The sequence below is a fragment of the Macaca mulatta genome, chromosome 1, assembly GCF_049350105.2.
Source record: "Macaca mulatta isolate MMU2019108-1 chromosome 1, T2T-MMU8v2.0, whole genome shotgun sequence".
Taxonomy (NCBI): Eukaryota; Metazoa; Chordata; class Mammalia; order Primates; family Cercopithecidae; genus Macaca; species Macaca mulatta.
Genome location: NC_133406.1, coordinates 128975171 through 128994180, shown reverse-complemented (window position 1 = coordinate 128994180; position 19010 = coordinate 128975171). Strand labels below are relative to the sequence as shown.

At 44.1% G+C, this 19010-nt stretch overlaps 1 protein-coding gene across 3 annotated transcripts in view; it reads left to right on the top strand.

Moving 5' to 3' along the window:
• Positions 1-236: 236 nt before the first annotated feature.
• CHI3L2 (chitinase 3 like 2) overlaps positions 237-19010 on the top strand; it is a 21365-nt gene continuing 2591 nt past the window's right edge. The window contains exons 1-10 of one of the 3 annotated variants that reach the window (XM_077951420.1): positions 237-661; positions 4573-4657; positions 6115-6398; positions 8154-8183; positions 9057-9258; positions 9557-9613; positions 12512-12662; positions 13227-13351; positions 13609-13738; positions 16913-17095. In XM_077951420.1, the coding sequence (XP_077807546.1) occupies positions 6359-6398; positions 8154-8183; positions 9057-9258; positions 9557-9613; positions 12512-12662; positions 13227-13351; positions 13609-13738; positions 16913-17095 (918 nt within the window). In that variant the 5' untranslated portion in view covers positions 237-661; positions 4573-4657; positions 6115-6358. Of the gene's footprint in view, positions 662-4572; positions 4808-5645; positions 5763-6114; positions 6399-8153; positions 8184-9056; positions 9259-9556; positions 9614-12511; positions 12663-13226; positions 13352-13608; positions 13739-16912; positions 17096-19010 lie in introns of those variants that run through there. The other 2 variants (XM_077951418.1, XM_015148162.3) reach the window with 2 other exon arrangements.

Below are 19010 nucleotides of genomic sequence, written 5' to 3'. Positions count from 1 at the left end.
AGCAGGAATCCCTGTGAGCAGCTTCATTCTCATTGCTGGCTCCTGCTTATCTCCTCTTTTTCCTCCTTCCTCCTCCAGTCCTCAGTTCTGCAGATCTGGCAGCACCTGCTCAGACCCCACCAGTACATCAGAGGCACTTTCAATGCCCATCCCCCACCCTCAAAACTAGGAAGAGGAGAAACTCTCAGACCACATCCTGCATTCTAGCAAAGTTCCCACCAGTGGTTCAATTCAGGCAAACATTTATGCGACATCTTCCAGCTCATAGCTAACCTAGCAACCACCAAAGCTGGGCTCCCAAGAGGTCATTCATTCACTCATCAGCAATGGACTACCAGTGATGGACCTGCTATGTGGAGGGGTGGAAACTGGAAGTGTACAGATGAGTGATTCATTCATTTATTCTTACACTTTTTCACCTAACAGTGACTTACTGAGGTCTTATTTTGTTTGAAGCACAGGTCCTAAAGATGTGGTGGGTAGTGAGAAAGAGTCTTGATCTCATGTTCCACTTGGTAGAAGAAATAGGATTTACAGTCCATTATCAAACAACTTTGTAACAGTCCAGTCATACGCACACAAAGTCCAGAAGAATGTGCAAGAGATCTGTAGTTTGGGATGATGGATCATAACATCTCACACATAATGGGTCTCAGACAAGGTGAGTATTGAGGTGGCTGCTGCAGTTTGTTTTCTTCCTCCCTGGTTCTGCACTGGGCCCAGGTCTTTCTATTTAGACTCTCTGGGTGCCTCACAGACCCACTGCTCTCCCCAGGGAGCACGTGCCTCTCTCTGAAACTGCTACCTCTTCTCCCCCACGCCCCATCCCAGCGGGCACTTGGCCTCTTTAAACCTCCCTCTAGCGTCCTCCCTTATTGATGGCCACACTGAGCAAGTATCCCAAGTGTCCCATGCTGAGATATGTTAAAAGAGCCAGCTTTTCCTCAGCCTTGAAGCACATTAACAGACGTCCCTTTCTGTTACACCAGTCTTAGGCCTGAATCCGGCCCCAGAAAGCAAGATGGGACAGCGCCAAGCCTCAGGAATGCAAATGTGTTAGAGCAAACAAGAAAAAGCCACTTTGCTATATTTAGAACAGAGCATTTCTTCTTCCTTCATTTTTATTTTCGTTTTTCCCTTTGATCTTCCCTGGTGTTCTCCCTCTGCCTTCTCTGTTTTGGGTCATACTTATTTCTGCAGTGAACAAGATTATGACATCATCCCTCTCTCCTCACTCGTCCTTCCAACATTTCTGAGACAACTCCGGGGCCAAGAAGAGACTGAGAAGCTGGGGGAGGTAGGACCTTCCCAGGACACCAGCCTAGCGCCAACTAGGTGTTGAGCTGCCTACCAACAACCACCAGAGGGCACCCCTTCCCCATGCCTCTGCTGCGGAGGTTCCCTCGGGAGTCCAGGCTTGGGGTGGGTCAGAAGTGCTGCAGGCCGTGGACACAGGCTTGTATCTGGACAGTGACAGTGCCTCTGCCTCATCACTGACTAATAGAAGGCCACGTGTCATTGTTATTTCCTCCCTGTGGCAGAACTGGGTTCTGAATTTCTCCTCCAGCAAATCTCCAAAGCATACTTGTAACCTAACCTTGGGTTAATAAGTATAGTTTTTCCCACCTTTAGGGATTCAAGTTCCCCCTGGGGTTTGGAATGGAGGTAGATCCTGCCTTCGCAGACCCCTGTAAATCAAGGGGAATCGAAAGTGGCATTTAAATCTGGCCTTACATGCCAAGAAATGGACATCTTCATGCTTCCACCCCGCTGGTGATCTCAGTTCCCATCATACCCCTACACTCTCATTAAGTCACACTTGTTCCCACATCTGCCACAGAGTTACAGAGTCCAACTCTGAGACTTCACTAAAACTGGTCTCCTTGTGTGTTTCCTATTCTCCTCCTGGCAATGCCCAGATCCTCCTTCTAATCCCTTCTCGAAGCTTGCTTTCAGGACGAAGCCAGCCGGGTCCCTACCAGGGCAGTGTGGCCTTTCTATTCTCTGCAGTCCTCCATTCTTTCTGTCCCACTGTGGGGTTTGTGTTTAATTCTCTGCTCCTTTATCCTGCCTCTTACATATCTCTTTCCTGAGCTAGATGCAAAAACTGAAAATCAGATTGGCAGACATAAAAATATTTTTTAAATTATATAATGAAAACAATATAAACACAATAGGAAGTAAAAACTGAAAAAAATACAATAATATGATAATGGATTAATTTATATAATATAAATTATATAATGGCTAAAAAGCCATACCAAAGAGATGGAGAATCCAATAGAAATGGCCAGGCAACTCAGAGAAGGAGAAAAAGTATTGGCCAACAAATGTATACATTAAAACGTTGTCCCACCTTTAGTTTTAACATAAATTAAAATAAGAAGGCATAATTTTAATATAAAAGATAGACTGATAATACCCATTATTTATTGTTTACTAGAATGGGGGTAATAAGCATGCCCCATATGTATTTGGAAGGAGTACATGCTGAAGCACAGTTTGAAATGTAGTATAAAAATAGTAAAAGGATGTCTTTTATACAAAATCATCTCATTGCAGAATTATCTGTGACTGTGAAATTTGGAAACAACTGAAATATTCATCAATGGGAGATATAGTCATTGAAAATCACATATAAATTGATATTCTCTATTTTGATGATGTGAAAGGATGCTTTGCCATAAATTGTTGAGGGTGGGGGAGAAAGAGAGAGTGTGTGTGTGTGTGTGTATGTGTGTGTCAAGAAGGAGGAGAGAGAGAGAGAAAAAGAGAGAGAGAGAAGGGAGTTAGGGATGATACATACCAAAATTGTTAACGGTAGTTTCTTTAGAGAATGAATAGGTACTTTCATTTTCTGCTTTATATATTTTAATATCCTTAGGGTTTTGCTGCAATGTAAATTTGCTACAATTAAATTTTTCAAATTTCTTTTTGAGACAGAGTTTCGCTCTTGTTGCCTAGGCTGGAGTGCAATGACGCAATCTTGGCTCACTGCAACCTCCGCCTCTTAGGTTCAAGCGATTCTCCTGCCTCAGCCTCCCGAGTAGCTGGGATTAGAGGCATGTGCCACCATGCCTAGCTAATTTTTTGTATTTTTGGTAGATACAGGGTTTCTCCATGTTGGTCAGGCTGGTCTCGAACTACCGACCTTAGGTGATCTGCCCGCCTCGGCCTCCCAAAGTGCTGGGATTATAGGTGTGAGCCCCCGTGGCCGGCCTAATTTTTTAAATTTCAAGTTTGAGGAAAAAAGGAATAATTTGTTTATATGTTTGTCTCCCCTACTAAACACATAAGTCATTAGAAAGCTGGAATCAAATTGTATTTGGTTCATATTTGGTTTACTGTATAAATTGTATTTATACAGTGACTGACAAAGAGTAAACACTCCATTAATTCTTTAAATTAATTTTCTTTTATACATTTTTTTTTTTTTTTTTTTTTTTTGAGACAGAGTCTCGCTTAGTCGCCCAGGCTGGAGTGCAATGGCGCTATCTCTGCTCACTGCAAGCTCCGCCTCCCGGGTTCACACCATTCTCCTGCCTCAGCCTCCCAAGTAGCTGGGACTACAGGCGCCCGCCGCTTTGCCCGACTAATTTTTTGCATTTTTAGTAGAAGCGGGGTTTCACCGTGTTAGCCAGGATGGTCTCGATCTCCTGACCTCGTGATCTGCCCGCCTCGGCCTCCCAAAGTGCTGGGATTACAGGCGTGAGCCACCGCGCCCGGCCTTCTTTTATACATTTTAAGGGTGGATGCTTTATTTAGCACATACTTCATTCCCCATAATGTTATATTTTCCTGTATTTATACATTTGCCTCCCCAAGTAGAGTACAAGTTTCTTGAGGCAGATCAAATAGGGACTCTACAAGCTCTTACCAGTTCTTTACAAGGTATAGATTTTTCCGTAAGTGTTTGCTGTACTTGTTGGATGCTGAAGGACTGAAAGCCATTTTTCCTCCTTGGGCTCCAACTCCCCCACCCACATTATCTTCCTCTTCCACGGTGGGGTTTGAGTTTAGAACATACTAATGTCTCTTGTGACTGAAAGATTAGGAGTCTAGTAAGGAATGTCTCCAAGTTAGGTTTTCAGTTGGAATGGGCACTGGAGCAGATGAAGACCTTGCTTAGGAGAGAATCCACGGCTTAAGCCTGGAAGGAAACTTGTTTAAGAAAAAAATCTGCAAATAATTGCCATGACCTTGACCATGAAAGTCAAAATCTGATTGACTAAGTTTTCTCTTTTAGTCCTGGGTTCATCATTTTCTAGAATTAAAATGTCAGGATAAAAAAGATACATCTCTCCATTCACCAACATAATAAGGCGTAATGTCAGGAAAGCAGAGATAAAACGTTAATGCCTTTCTTTACTGTACTCTGAGTGCCAATCTGATCATCTGATTGAAGTACAGAGATAGACGCCTGCAAAGCAATGCCAGCGAGAGTGAATGCACAGGCACACTTGTAAAATGCTACATTACCTCCTTCAGCAGGGCAGGAAATACCTACCATAAGATGAAAAGATCACAGTTCAAACTAACAAAGAATGCCATGAGTGCTTTCTTTTTTTTTAGATGGAGTCTTGCTCTGTCACCCAGGCTGGACCATGAGTGCTTTCTTAAATCTCATTTTAAATTTGGAAGAAGAATGGATACACTGGTATGCATAAGAAGTTTAGTATGAACCCATACTATATTTTGTTATCAACAAAGAAACAAGAACAAAATTGGCACCCTCTCAGTAAGCTGAGCTGAGGTATTTTCACACTGAAGGTTCTGCAGGCTTCTGGAGCCCTTGAGAACTGAGTAGGTAGGTTCAGGCAGCTCTAACAAAATACCACAGACTGGGTGGCTTAAACAACAAACGTCTATTTCTCACAGTGTGAAGGTGGGGAAGTTTAAAACCAAGCTGCACACAGATGAGGTGTCTGGCGATGGTCCTCTTCCTGACCTGCTGAGAGCCGCCTACTCGCTGCATACTCACATGGAAAACAGAGATAATCTCTTTTGTGTCTAGTTTTGTAAGAGTACGAATCCCATTCATGAGGATTCTACCCTCATGATCTGATTACCCCAATGCCCTTTCTCCATAGACCATCACACTGGGACTTAGGGCTTCAACATGTACATTCTGGGTTGCACCGAGGAGCCAGTTATGAAAGAGGCCCTGGGAGATAGGCAGGGAGAAGATGTGCAAGGCCCTGAGGATCTGAGCCTTTGAATCTGGAGTGCAAGTCCATTCTCACAGGTTAAGGCAGGATCCTGAACAAACATTTGTTGAGGTTTTTCTTTTTGAGTTTCACATAATTCTTTCTCTTTTTTTTTGAGATAGAGTCCTGCTCTGTTGCCCAGGATGCACTGCGGTGGTGTGATCGCAGCTCACCATAACCCCAACCTCTGGGGCTCACTCAGGTGATCCTCCCACCTCAGCCTCCCAAGCAGCTGGGATTATCAACATGTGCCACTACGCCTGGCTAATTTTTCCTTCGCATACTTCTTGTACTTGCACAGTGGAGACAGACATAGACACCAATACATCATGATACAGTGTGAAGGAATGAAAGGAAATAGAATGCACTGTAGGCAGAGGTGCCAGCTAGTCTCGGCTCAGGGGGAAGTTGGAAGAGCTACAGAGAAGGTGTCATTGGAGGTGCCTGGTAAACAATAGCTGTTGTTGGGTGCGGTGGCTCACGCCTGTAATCTCAGCACTTTAGGAGGCCAAGGCAGGAGGGTCACTTGAGCCCAGGAATTCAAGACCAGCCTGGGTAATGTAGTGAGACCCTATCTCCACAATTTTTTTTTTTTTTTAATTAGCAAGGTGTAGTGGTGCATGCCTGTGGTTCCAGCTACTCTGGAGGCTAAGCTGGGAAGATCCTTTGAGGCTGGGAGGTTGAGGCTGCAGTGAGCTATGATTGTGCCACTGCACTCCAGCTGGGGTGATAGAGCAAGAGCAAGACCCTGTTCCTAAAAAAAAATAAGCAGGCCAGAGGTGGTGTGAGCACAGAGAGAGGTGGTGGCAAGAAGAGGGAGACAGACTGGGATGATGAGGAAGGAGATTCACGGCTGAGGGTGATACCAGGAGGCAGAGCCTGAATATCACCTCCTTCTCTTCTCCAGGACCGGGTCCCTTTTAGGTGAGACTAGAAGAAAAGGACTCTTCAGCAGCTGTCTTCACAGCAACTAATTTCTGGCAGGTCAGAGTTGGCATTGCTCAAATCTGGGCTTCGTTTCCGAGAAGTTTCACAAGTCTGCCAGGGGAAGTCCCTGGACTTCTTGCTGCTTTCGTGTAGGGCAGGCTGTCGAAACCTCAGTGGATAAAAGACCTAGAGAATGTGCATCCCAGAAGAAGCTGGTCGAGGATATGGGAGCAATCACCATGGAACAGAAGTCTCTCTGGGCAGGTGAGCATGGGGTTGATAATTCAGCAGGAAAGTTGGTGAGGAAGAAAGAGGTAACAGGTCTGTAGAAGAAGTGATCTTCCTCCTTTCATGGGATTTCAGTCTTTCTGTTGACCTTAGTGTCAAAAAATTTCAGGCCAATGCAACTGTCGTAGGGGAACAACCTGATCTTTCCTGAATGGGCAAGAAGGCAGCAGTAGCTGGAGCCCTTTGCACTGGCAGGATGTTCTCAGTTTGCACAGAGGTTCTTCTTGTCCACATTAGAACTGGAGCTAAGACAGGAGAGAGGCCAAGCTTTCTTAGTCTCTTGGTGTATGAGCGTTGTATTGGGAGTCACATCTTTCATGGGCTCTGCTGTGGTTATATTTCACAACTTTTGAAGAGCTTCACATTTCTCATCTGCAGAATGATTTATTGAATTAAATGTTTTCTGAACTCTCCCTTTCAACTCTAAAGTTCTGATCCAAAACTCTAGCTTTTGTGATGGCCGGAAATTGGGATGAGAGTGGGGATGAGGCTAAACAGGGTTATGAGTGAACGAGGGACGTTTACCAGGAGGCGAAGGGAGGGTAGGGAATATGTCTGCTGGAGGAAATAAATCATTTCTTTGTGTCCATACCTCTTTCACCTTGTCTTACCCTCTCAAGCCATGAAGCACCCACTTGGCAAGAGCCTTTTGGGTTCCCTGTTGAACTCAGCTTAGCCCTGGACCCACCCTTGACAGAGTAGACAGTAGGGAGGCCACGCTTTGGAGAAGGGCCTGGAGGCTGACCTGAGAGTGGATGTGCCAAACAGAATTTCTCTGACCATTTACACAGTGAGTGTGTGGAGAGCCAGGGCCTAACTTCCCTGCCTAAAAAAACATGTGAATCATCAGGAGAGAACAGTAGAGCCCTGCTTTCCAGCCCTAAGCTCTGCAGGGGAGGAATCAGCTCCAGCAGCTGTGTCATTGAAAGTTTTCTCTCCTTTTTGGCTGCCCCTTTCCTTCACTTTCGGATCTCTAGGGGTTTCGGAGTGGACAATATCCCCAGGCTGGGGGAATTGCAGTTCCAGGAGTCTTGTCCATGGGGCAAAGTTTCTAGGATCTAGGGGTCTGCTCTTTCTTTCCTTTAGGAGGATGTGTTAAGTATAGAATAACCTCACCAGTCTTCCAAGGGTAGATGTCCTATGGAGAAGAGACTGGGTGTAATCTCAAACGTAAGTTTAAAGCACCACCAGGACCAGCTCACACTGCTTACCTTGTTGTAAGAATTGTTTTTACATAGGGTGACCATCTCATTTTGCCTGAGATAGTTCTGGTTAAGCTATCGTCCCAGGGAAATTATTAATAATGCTCCTTTTCACTCTTTGAAGGGTCTCATTGGGCAATAAACTATATGGTTACCCTACCTATATTCAGCTCCAGACTAGGCTGTGAGCTCCTTGAGTGCAGGGAAGGCATTAACTGCATTGTAATTTCCCCAGCGCAATGCTTAGCACAGAGCATAAAATTCAATAGAACTTTGTTGGATAAATGAATGAAAAAATAAATTCCCGGCTTGGAAAATGTTTCTGCCTAGGAATGTAGAGACACAAGGCACCCCAGGGCCGGGGAACCTCAAGGTCCTGTAAAGAAACCACAACAGCTGTGGCTGGGGAGCCCAGATGAAGTGTGGCTCTATCTTGTATGTGAGCACACCCACATTTTCACGGCCATTATCCAGTACAGCAGAACCAGGTTTGGCTCAACAGATTTCTCTTTCCACCCATCTATTGCAGGTGTAGTGGTCTTGCTGCTTCTCCAGGGAGGTAAGTAGTCAGTCACTACCGCCTGGATCTCCTGGCTTGGTTGGGTGCTTTCATTTTTGATGTCCAGTTTCTTTTTCTGCTACATGCTTTTTCTCTTGGTTATGCTCTCTGGTTCTGCCACTGACATATTTATGACAGAGTTTTTTTTCTCTGTATCATTTTGTGTATCCCTTCTTCTAGTTCTTTTTGAGCCACTCTCTCTCTCACCCCTCCCCCATACCTGGCCTCAATATGTGTGTGTGTGTGTGTGAATACAAACATACACAATGTTTGTATTATCTGTTTCTCTACTGATCTGTGTCATCCATCCATCCATACACACTGAACCTTAGTGCTCCATGGGTGTTTCATATGTTGATGGTATTTCTGTCTTTCAATGTATTTTAGTTTTTTTAATTTTTTTGAGACAGGGTCTTACTGTGTGGTCCAGGCTGGAGTGCAGTGGTGTGACCATGGCTCACTGCAGCCTGGACCTCCTAGACTCAAGCAATCCTCCAACCTCAGCCTCCTGAGTAACTGAGACTACAGGCATGAACCACTACACCCGGCTAATTTTTAAATTTTTTGTAGAGATGGGGTTTCTCTATGCTGCCAGGGCTGGTCTTAAACTCCTGGGCTCAAGCAATCCTCCTGCCTTAGCCTCCCAAAATACTGGGATAAGAGGTGTGAGCCACTGTGCCCAGCCTCAGTGTATTTCTTAACTGGGGTCTGGGTACTCAAGAGCCAGCACTAAAGGCCCAGGCTGAATGGCCCTCAGAGGCTCTGGCAGAATGAGCAAATGATACAATGGCTGTCTTGGGGAGAAAGTTGTGGCTTTCTGGGCTCTAAGGCAATAGCACTAGAGTCTCATTGGCTCTCTTCACTCCACTCCAGGATCTGCCTACAAACTGGTTTGCTACTTTACCAACTGGTCCCAGGACCGGCAGGAACCAGGAAAATTCACCCCTGAGAATGTTGACCCCTTCCTATGCTCTCACCTCATCTACTCATTCGCCAGCATCGAGAACAACAAGGTTATCATCAAGGACAAGAATGAAGTGATGCTCTACCAGACCATCAACAGTCTCAAAACCAAGTCAGTAAGATGAGGGTAGAAGCATCCGGCATGGATTTTAGAGGAGGGAAGCTGGTTTTAAGCTGGGCCTAAGACCTACTGTCTCATTCATTCATTCATTCATTCCTGTGTATTTCTCTGGGTGTATTTCTGATCCTAACTGTTCTCACCACTGCTTCATCCCTTCACTGAACTTCACTTTGGTTCAAACAGCCAGGCCCTAATTGTCCATATTCTCTACACTTAAGAACTCTGTTCTTTAGACAAAGGCTTCCCTGGCAGCCAGAAAATAAATAATCATCTTATTCTTCTGCTTCAGGAATCCCAAACTGAAAATTCTCTTGTCCATTGGAGGGTACCTGTTTGGTTCCAAAGGGTAAGACTACATCTTTATTTTTTGTTCATTTCCCGATGTAATTTTTGATCATCACCACTTTTCTTCCTCCTGAGAAGAGATATTAAACTAGGCTTTAAGAGGTCTTCCCTTGGCCAGCTGCAAAACTGATCTGAGTTTTGTCACAAGAAGAGGTGCAGCACTAGGTTTCCTGGGGTGTTTGAAGGAATTCTTCTGGAGCTTAATACAAGCCCAGACACTCAAGGCTTGAAAGTGGGCCATGAACAATAGTCAGAAAATTCTTAATTATTTGCATGAATGTTTTTCCCTTTATGGATTATAGAGATAGTTTTAATTGGAAAGTGCAAATTATTTTAAATTACTTGAGAGTTTGACTTTGCACCCTGGGATGGTTTGGATGGGCTGCTTCTGCTTAGAAGCCCCGCCTTGGACCATGGCAGTCAGTGGACTACAACGTCTGGGATCATGGCTCCGCAGCCAAATGGCCTGAGCACCATCAGAGCAGCAGAGGAGAAAATCGGTTCTGCTTTGCTTAAAACCAAAATAACCATTGATACAAAGCAGACATTCGAAGTAATATTTTCTACTCACATGAAAATGGTATCCCACTCACATCATGAGCTAAATGAAAATACGTAAGGATAAATATCACATTTTTTCAATCTTCAACTACAGTTTATATAATTTTGAATTTCTTCGGCTTTATTATTTAAAGTGTTAACATCTTAAAAAGTCCAGAGATCTTAAACTCGGCTAGGAGAGTCTTGGAGTTTTTACAGAAGTCTGATAGTACACCTTGTGAAACCTGTCAGTACTGTTACAGCCAGAGTAGGCAGAGAGAAGAAGTAGTGTTAGAAGACCTATGGAGATTTCTGCACACGGAAAGAAGGAAGAAAGATCAGGCTACCTAACTTTTTTGGCTCTGTGTTAACCCCTCCATGAACACCCTTCAATATGAATGGGCTTCCATGGCACCCATCCTTCTAATTCTCAAATTCTCTTCCTTTCCTAATACTTGCTTAGGTGTTGATGCAAATAAAAATGTCTTCATTTATTCATTCATTCTTGCATTCATTCATTCATTCAGTAAATAATTGCTTACCAGTTTAGTGGTTAAAAGTAGAACTTTGGAGATAGATATATTTGGTTTGGATTTCCCTTTAGACGCATGCAAGCTGTGTGACTTCTGTCAAGTTCTTTAATGTCTGCATGCCGCAGTTTTCTTTAACTATACAATAAGAATAATAACAGAATTGACCTCAGGGTGATGTAGAGGCAGGCAATGCAAGCTGTCTAGCATTGCCCATGTGCAATAAGGGCTCAATGGTTGCGGTAATCATTATTATATGATTATTGTTGTTATTATTAGGTAAATGCCAGACTTTGTGCCAGGTGCTGTGCAGAATAATTACATATGTGTAACACACAAACTTGCTTCTAAGGGACAAATTAGTAAATTTCTATTGAATGGGCATGTCTCCTAAAATTGCAGGCATCTGCCCAGAGGCTCAGGTGCAATGGCTTTCTAATTATTGTAAGCACTTTCAAATGCAAGAGAAAAGCTAGAAACCTTTTTCCACCACTGTTTCCTGATACCAGGCCAGTTTCTTGCTATCTCTTCCACTTCGAAGATGAGATACATGCAGGAATCAAAATCTCAATTTAATATTGAATAAAACAAAATTAATTCAAGGATCTAAGAAAGCCTGGGGGTGGGAGGTATTGTAAGAGGTGAAAAGTGACACAACTTAAAGGTTATGTCCCCAGGAAAATACCAGTATCTCATCTACAGCCTTGGGTTTTAAATGCTCTTGGTGCCCTTGGTGTGGGCATCTGAGAATCAATTTCATGGCTTCAGAATTCTAGTTCAGATGAAGCCCTTGAGGAGCTGCTGATTTCAAGTCCTGTTTTCATCAGAAATCCTGGGGGTGGGGAGATCTGCATTGCCTATTTGTGGCTGGGATGCTTGTTTGGGGACCATGAATTCACTGGAGTCCAGTCCTTTTTCTTGGAACTTCCCTAAATGTTACCCCCTTGAGGCACATGAAGCAGGATTAATACCCTCAGTCTCAATTTAGAGGTGGCCAGACTGGAACCCTGAGAGCGGGTTAATGACAAAGTGGCCATCAGAAAGGACTCTGACCTGGGACTTCAATCTAGCTCTCCTGATCCTAAGCCCACCACATTGCAAACTGCTTTTCCAAGGGTGTAAAGTGTTGAAGAAAACCAAAGCTGGACAGCATTTAAGCAGTAAAACAGATTTTATTCAGGAAATATTTCAATGGGGGAAAAAGACCTCAGTATGGTACTGGGTTCTATTCCAAAGGCAGCAAAGGCAAGTGAGGAAATACAGCCAAAGAACACACTGGGGGAAATCAGTGGATGGAAAATCATAAAGAGGAAACATCAGGGCTAGGGGGATTCTTGCTAAATTGATTCAACAGGATTCCTGTCCTACCAAAGGATGCCAGAGTGATGAGATATCACCTGGGGGATGGCATGGGGTGAGTGATCAGGTACCAGGGGCGGGGGTTTCTCACTAAACTGACCTAGCAGGACTTTTGCTAGAATCAGACACGGCAAAGAGACACAGAAGCCCAAGGTTGGGGTCCAGTTGAGAAGAGGGCTCAGAGAAGCCTACCTAAAGTTTGGTCAAGGCAAGAGTCTTTGTCAAAGGCAGCTCCGTTACCCTCAGGAAGATCTGCAGAGAACCCAGTCTTCCTTTACCTGGCCGGATCAACATTCTGGCCCAACAATCCTTCTTCTCTCATCTGTTCCAAAAAGCAAAAGCATTAGAATAGACAAATTGCAAGTGAATATTGGGGAAGAGAAGACTGCTCAGGATTTTTGTGAAAAATGTGTTACACTACAGATGTTACTTGTTCTTTCCAAAAAGACACTTGTATTGCTTCTTTCCAGGTTCCACCCCATGGTGGATTCTTCTACATCACGCTTGGAATTCGTTAACTCTGTAATCCTGTTCCTGAGGAACCATAACTTTGATGGACTGGATGTAAGCTGGATCTACCCAGATCAGAAAGAAAACACTCATTTCACTCTGCTGATTCATGTAAGTCAGATGCCATGGTGTACTCAGTACTCTGACCTCCAGAATCCACAGCCACATTGGGAGACATAAGGAAGAGATTGAGTGTGGTGGGAAGACACAACCCCAGGCTTTCTGAAGCCCCCACTGATGACAGAAAAGCCCCTGTTCCTATTTTAAGGCAGGAACAATATGAAACAATGGAGCCCCCTTGTATATTTATTTTGATGTTCTTCTTTTTGATGAAGAACATCAAAATAGAGCAACATCCATATAAAAGAGTGTGTAGCCATAGGATTTCCTGGGTACTGAGGTAGCCTCATAGAAGATCTATCAGATAGATGCGAAAATCTGTCAGGTAGAAACCAAGATGATTATTTCCTGGGTACAGTGAGGTTGGGGTCCTCCTGCCTAATGTGGAAACTTCCTGAGCCGATACAGGCACAAGGCATCCCCATATGGGATGGAGAGGAAACGGCTGATCTTTTCCATCTAATGTGGTTCTAAACCTCATAGATCCCAGGCAAGAAGCTTAGCGCTGTACTCGGGGAAGGGGAATCTAACACCTTGTTTCCTCATTTTTCCTAGGAGTTAGCAGAAGCCTTTCAGAAGGACTTCACAAAATCCACCAAGGAAAGGCTTCTCTTGACTGCAGGTGTATCTGCTGGGAGGCAAATGATTGATAACAGCTATCAAGTTGAGAAACTGGCAAAGTGAGTACATCAGAGCAACTTTCCATCCCTCTGCTTCCAATTTGGTCCATGCAAATGATGCATCGCATGTTTGAGGGATGAGGGGAGAAGGAGGAGAGGGAAGGTCACTGTCCTAACCCTGCGTCATGCAGCCAGGAACAACTTTACAGAGACTTTCAGTCCTTCTAGCAGCATCATTCAAAGCTAAAACAATCACTTAACAATTGTTTCTACCACTGCTCTTCACAAAATTTCTCCCTTTGCTTTTGGCACTTTAGAGATCTGGATTTCATCAACCTCCTATCATTTGACTTCCATGGGTCTTGGGAAAAGCCCCTTATCACTGGCCACAACAGCCCTCTGAGCAAGGGGTGGCAGGACAGAGGGCCAAGCTCCTACTACAATGTGGTGAGTAGGCCAGTGGAACTGCAGGGGTACTGGCTGTGGGAGTGGGGCTGGGGAGAGTCCAGCATGTCTAGAGTTACTTCTGTCTTGAACTGAGGAAGAGCTATGAGCCCAAGAGGGAACTTGGTAGCCCCAAGAGCAAGTGAGTGCAGGAGAAGTGCTTTGACCAGGCACCAAAAAAATGTCATCTGGAAAATGTCAGAAGTGCTGATAGCTGAAGTGCCCTAAGCTCTGTCTCTGGCTCAGAGTGTCCCCCATCCCAGTCTTCTCTGGATTCTCCATCTTTGATACATTTCTTGGCATCTACACAGGTGAACAGAGCTTGTACCTTCCTGTGTCCGTCTACATTCCCTATTTAATTCTGTTTTTAAAACAACCCCATGAGGTCAGCTGGGTAGGAAGTGTTACTCCCACTTCACAGATGATGAAACAGAAATTCGTCAGATTCCATTGACTCTTCAAGGTCGTGTGATGTGAAGGTCCTGGTGGTGGGAAATGAAAAGTAAAAAAAAAAGATAGTAATGTAATAATGTTGTTGATGCTGTTCTGGAACATAACGTATCCAGCCAATGAGTTTTCCTTGCCCACTGATTTATCAAGATAGGGGAATTGCAATAGAGAAAGAGTTTAAGTCATGCAGAATCGGCTGTATGGGAGACTGGAATTTTATTATTACTCAAATCAGTCTCCCTGGAAATTCAGGGATCAGGGTTTTTAAGGATAATTTTGTGGATGGGGGGTCAGTAAGTGGGGAGTGCTGATTGGTCAGGTTGAAGATGAAATCTTAAGGGTTCAAAGTGGGTTTTTCTTGCTGTCTTTTGTTGTTGGTTGGGATCACAGAACTGGTTGAGCCAGATTCCTGGGTCTGGGTGGTGTCAGCTGGTGCATCAGAATGCAAGATCTGCAAAATATCTCAAGCACTGATCTGAGGTTTTGCAACAGTGATGCTATTCCCAGCTGCAATTTGGTGAGGCTTGGAATCTTGCAGCCTTTGGCCGCATGACTCCTAAACCATAACTTCTAATCTCATGGCTAATTTGTTAGTTCTACAAAAGCAGACTGGTGTCTAGGCAAGAAGAGAGTTTGCTTCCAAAAAGGGCTGTTAATCATCTTTGTTTGAAAGCTAAACTATAGACTAAATTCCTCTCAAATTGAGTTGGCTTACACCCAGGAATGAACAAGGACAGCTTGGAGGTTAGAAGCTGTTGGAACCGAACTGTCGATTCCCTCCTGGGCAGGGGTCGCCACGAAAGATCACCGACACGAGATTCACAGCAGAGAGTTATTTATTACTAGCGCGCTAGGGTCCCAAGCTCTAAGTTGGCCCTGGGACCCCGAGTGCTTGTTACAGGTTGTTTATATAGGCAAACACAAGTTCAAACACAGCTTAGGGCGCGAAATTCAAACAAAGCTTTAGGCGTGTGGTAATTGGGTCTGTCTATGGCCTGAGCAAGGTATCTTGTTCTGATTGGTTGGGGCGGGACCTTAGGAGGTTCTTTCCTGGAATTGCTGATTCCAGGAACATCGGGGACATTGAGTCAGGGTGGGACCCAATGAGGTTATCAGGGTGGGACCTCATGAGGCTATCAGGGTGGGACCTCATGAGGTTATCAGGGTGGGACCCCATGAGGCTATTTCCCGGAATTGTCTTTCTGTTTGGGTTCTGGGAACATCGGGGGGCTATCCGTGGCCATCTGGGGTTTAAGTTTCATGATGGCCAAGCTTTCTAAATTTTATGAGGCTTAGGAATTATGAGGCCTAGTTTCAAAGCAACATGGAGTCAGTTAGCTCAGATCTCTTTCACTGTCACAGTTTTCTCAGTTACAATTTTTGCAAAGGCTGTTTCATATATATGGATGTATATTCCTAAAATTCTGGGAGAAAATAATATCTGTGTTGCGTGTTTCCAGGCCTTCATATTCAAAGTTACAAAATGGATCAGTCCAGAGCTAGATATGATTTCTGGTTGGGGTTTTCTAGGCCTTCACGTGGCTAAGTCACATCAGCCTCCTTCACTCCTTCCTCTCTGTCAGTTATCTTTAAGGATGAGGAGACTATCTTTGTCTTCTCTAACCCTTTATTTTGTTCTGAGAGCAGGAAAGCCAAAATTAACCTCTTACCTCCCAATCTATCTGTAAACCAAAATTAAATTCTAAGCCCCCCAAACATCTGAACAAATCCCTCCTCTTGGCCAAGGGCATTCAAAGTTAATCTGAAAAATTAATTCAGGTCATGATGGGAAGTTGGGTGTCAGACATGCTTCGCAGCTGACCAGCACTAACATCAACACAGAGACCTTAAGACTGATAGAGCAGACTTTCTAAGTCTGATGAGAAACATTTACAATCTAATCTTTCGGAAGCCTGCTACCTGGAGGCTTTATCTGCATGATAAAACCTTGGTCTCTACACCACTTATCATAACCCAGACATTCCTTTCTATTGACTCCAGGCCTTTAGATAATAACTCTTTCAACCAATTGCTAATCAAAAGATCTTTGAATTCACCTATGACCTGGAAGCTGCAGCTTCTAGTTGTCCTGCATTTCTGGAGTGAACCAATGTACATCTTACCTATATTTATTGATGTCTTATGTTTCCCTGAAATGTATGAAATCAAGCTGTAACCTGACCACTGTGGGCACATATCCTCGGGATCTCCTGAGAGCTGTGTCATGGGCCATTCGTCACTCATATTTGGCTTGGAATAAATCTCTTCCAATATTTTACAGAGTTTGACTCTTTACATTGACATATCCCACTGGGTTCAAGGTCATTGTGAGGCCTCATGGACCAGGAATCTGACAGCCACCTTTGTCAGTATTCACAATGAGCCGTTGTGTAGACAAATCCCACAGGGATTTTGTGTTGACTCAAAAGGGAAAGGAAGATGGTGACAACCTTGATTTCATGTTTTCTAGGTTTCTTGACTGATTTCTTTTGTGATCCACCGTCTAGTTCCTTTCAGAAATTAGAAAAAGCTGTATAAGCCTCTTGCTGCTGAAGAGCATATGTGCGTTAGAACAAGCACTCTTGTCCTGGGGAGGTCTGGTCTGTTCACACTCAGATGTGGAAAAGAAACCAAGCAGTCACCTCTGTGAAGTTTGGAATAGAGGCTAAAAAAGGCCTGACACCTTTCTTTCCCCACTCTGAGCCTCCATCTCTCTTCCCATTCTAGGAATATGCTGTGGGGTACTGGATACACAAGGGAATGCCCTCAGAGAAGGTGGTCATGGGCATCCCCACATATGGGCACTCCTTCACACTGGCCTCTGCAGAAACCACCGTGGGGGCCCCTGCCTCTGGCCCTGGAGCTGCTGGACCCATCACAGAGTCTTCAGGCTTCCTGGCCTATTATGAGGTACCTGGAAACCACCTGTACCCTCAGCTCCCTGCCGTGTCTGGGTAGATATTCCAGCTTCAATCTGACAGCACAGTAAAGCATTCTGAGTGTTGTGAAGGGGAAAGTTCACAGAACTACTGAACATGTGAAGGGAGCTCCCAACTCTGGTTTGGGAGAGGGTCAGGGAATGCTTTGTGGAGGAAGTGAAATAAGCTGAACTCTGAAGATGAGATGGAGCTAGCCAGGAATGGGGATAGGTAGAGGAGGATGTGAGAAACTAAAAAAGGAAGACTACCTCAAGTTCTTGATTTGAGCAGCTAAGTGAATGGCAATGCCATTTACAGGAGATAGGGAAGACTGGAGGGAGAACAGAGTGGACATTGGTCCTGCTCATGAGATCAGTTTTGGACATTCTGAGTGTGAAGAGCCTGTGGGACATATAGATAACAAGTGAGTCATTGAATATATGGGTTTGGATCACAGCAGACCAGTCTGCACTAAAGAGGTAGATTCAAAAATATCAGCATAAAGGTGGTACCTGAAGCCAAACCATACAATGAGAAGTGCATGAGGCCCAAGACAAACCCAAGAACCTCCTACACCTGAGGGATGTGCAGAGGAAGGGGAACATATTAAGGTAACTGACAAGGAACTACAAGAGGGTTAGGAGGAACCCACACAGATCTGTGCCAAAGACCTTAGAGAAGTGGGTGTTTCAAAAAGGAGGGAGTGGTCAAATGTGTCCAATTCTGTGCGGAAGTCAGATAGATCATAGGGATAACAAAATTGTTCAGTTAATTGTACCATCATTTCTCTCTGCCCTCCAATCTGGGGAAATTTATTTAAAAAGCACAGGGGAAGATATAAATCTAACATTAGGTCAACCAAAAGAAACTCTTTGGACGCTCTCATATCCCAAACACTGGGTACTGTGAAAGCTAGAAATAAGTAATTATCCATCCTTGTCTCTAAAGGGGTTATTGTCAAGGTGAAAAGAATGTAGAATACAGACGTAACTAGTTAAACAAGAGTTCAAAAACAAGGTAACTATAATATTTAATAAAATCAGAGAGGTATTATAAAACAATATGGGATTCAATGACCAATGAATGGTGCAGAGTGACATGAGATCAGAGATGTGTGACTGGGGAAGGCTCCACGGAAGAGGAGAAGTTTATGCTGGGCCTCGAAGGATGAGTAGAAATTTGATCAGGTAGAGAAAAAATATATCATTCTATATCCTGGTCTGTCTTTGGAGTCCCAGCCTGACCTCTCATTGTGAGTGTGGACATGCCATGGGCCCATGCTGAATGACTTGGCACCCACCAAGGTACCCATTCAGTGTAATGCTCAATTTTTCCTTTCACCTTACACATAGGAATGATTGACATATCATCAATTCAACAGGCAACAGGAATGGGACATGGGTCATCGTGAGAGTCCTCAATGAATCTCAGGGTGCCTGATAGATAGGAGGTGGGAGAGAGGCTGACCCATCCTTGGGTAGTTCTAGGTTGATAGCAATAACACTCTTAATTTAAGGGAGAAGAGAGGTCATTGCTCAGAATCTACTGGTAGGGTTATAATATCAACCACTAGATATGCACTTCCCATCTCATGGAAAGTTTGATTTGATTGTTCAGTTCATAATGACTCTAGGCCACTATAACTTTGACAGGTTGATATTTGCTTAAATATTCAACTTTCATTTTCTGCCCTCATTGTAGTAAGCGTGAATGTAGTTCATCCAAAAAGAGTAATCCAAAAGGGATTTTCTATGTGATGTTGAAATGCATTTTTTAATTGAAGATTTATCTTTTTTAGAGCTCTTCCTTATGCTAACAGAAAGAATGTAGCTAATAACAGAATGGGAGCCCCAGGACAGGGCATATTGGGAATGGGAGGGGACAGAGGGGGAGTAATGAGATTTAAG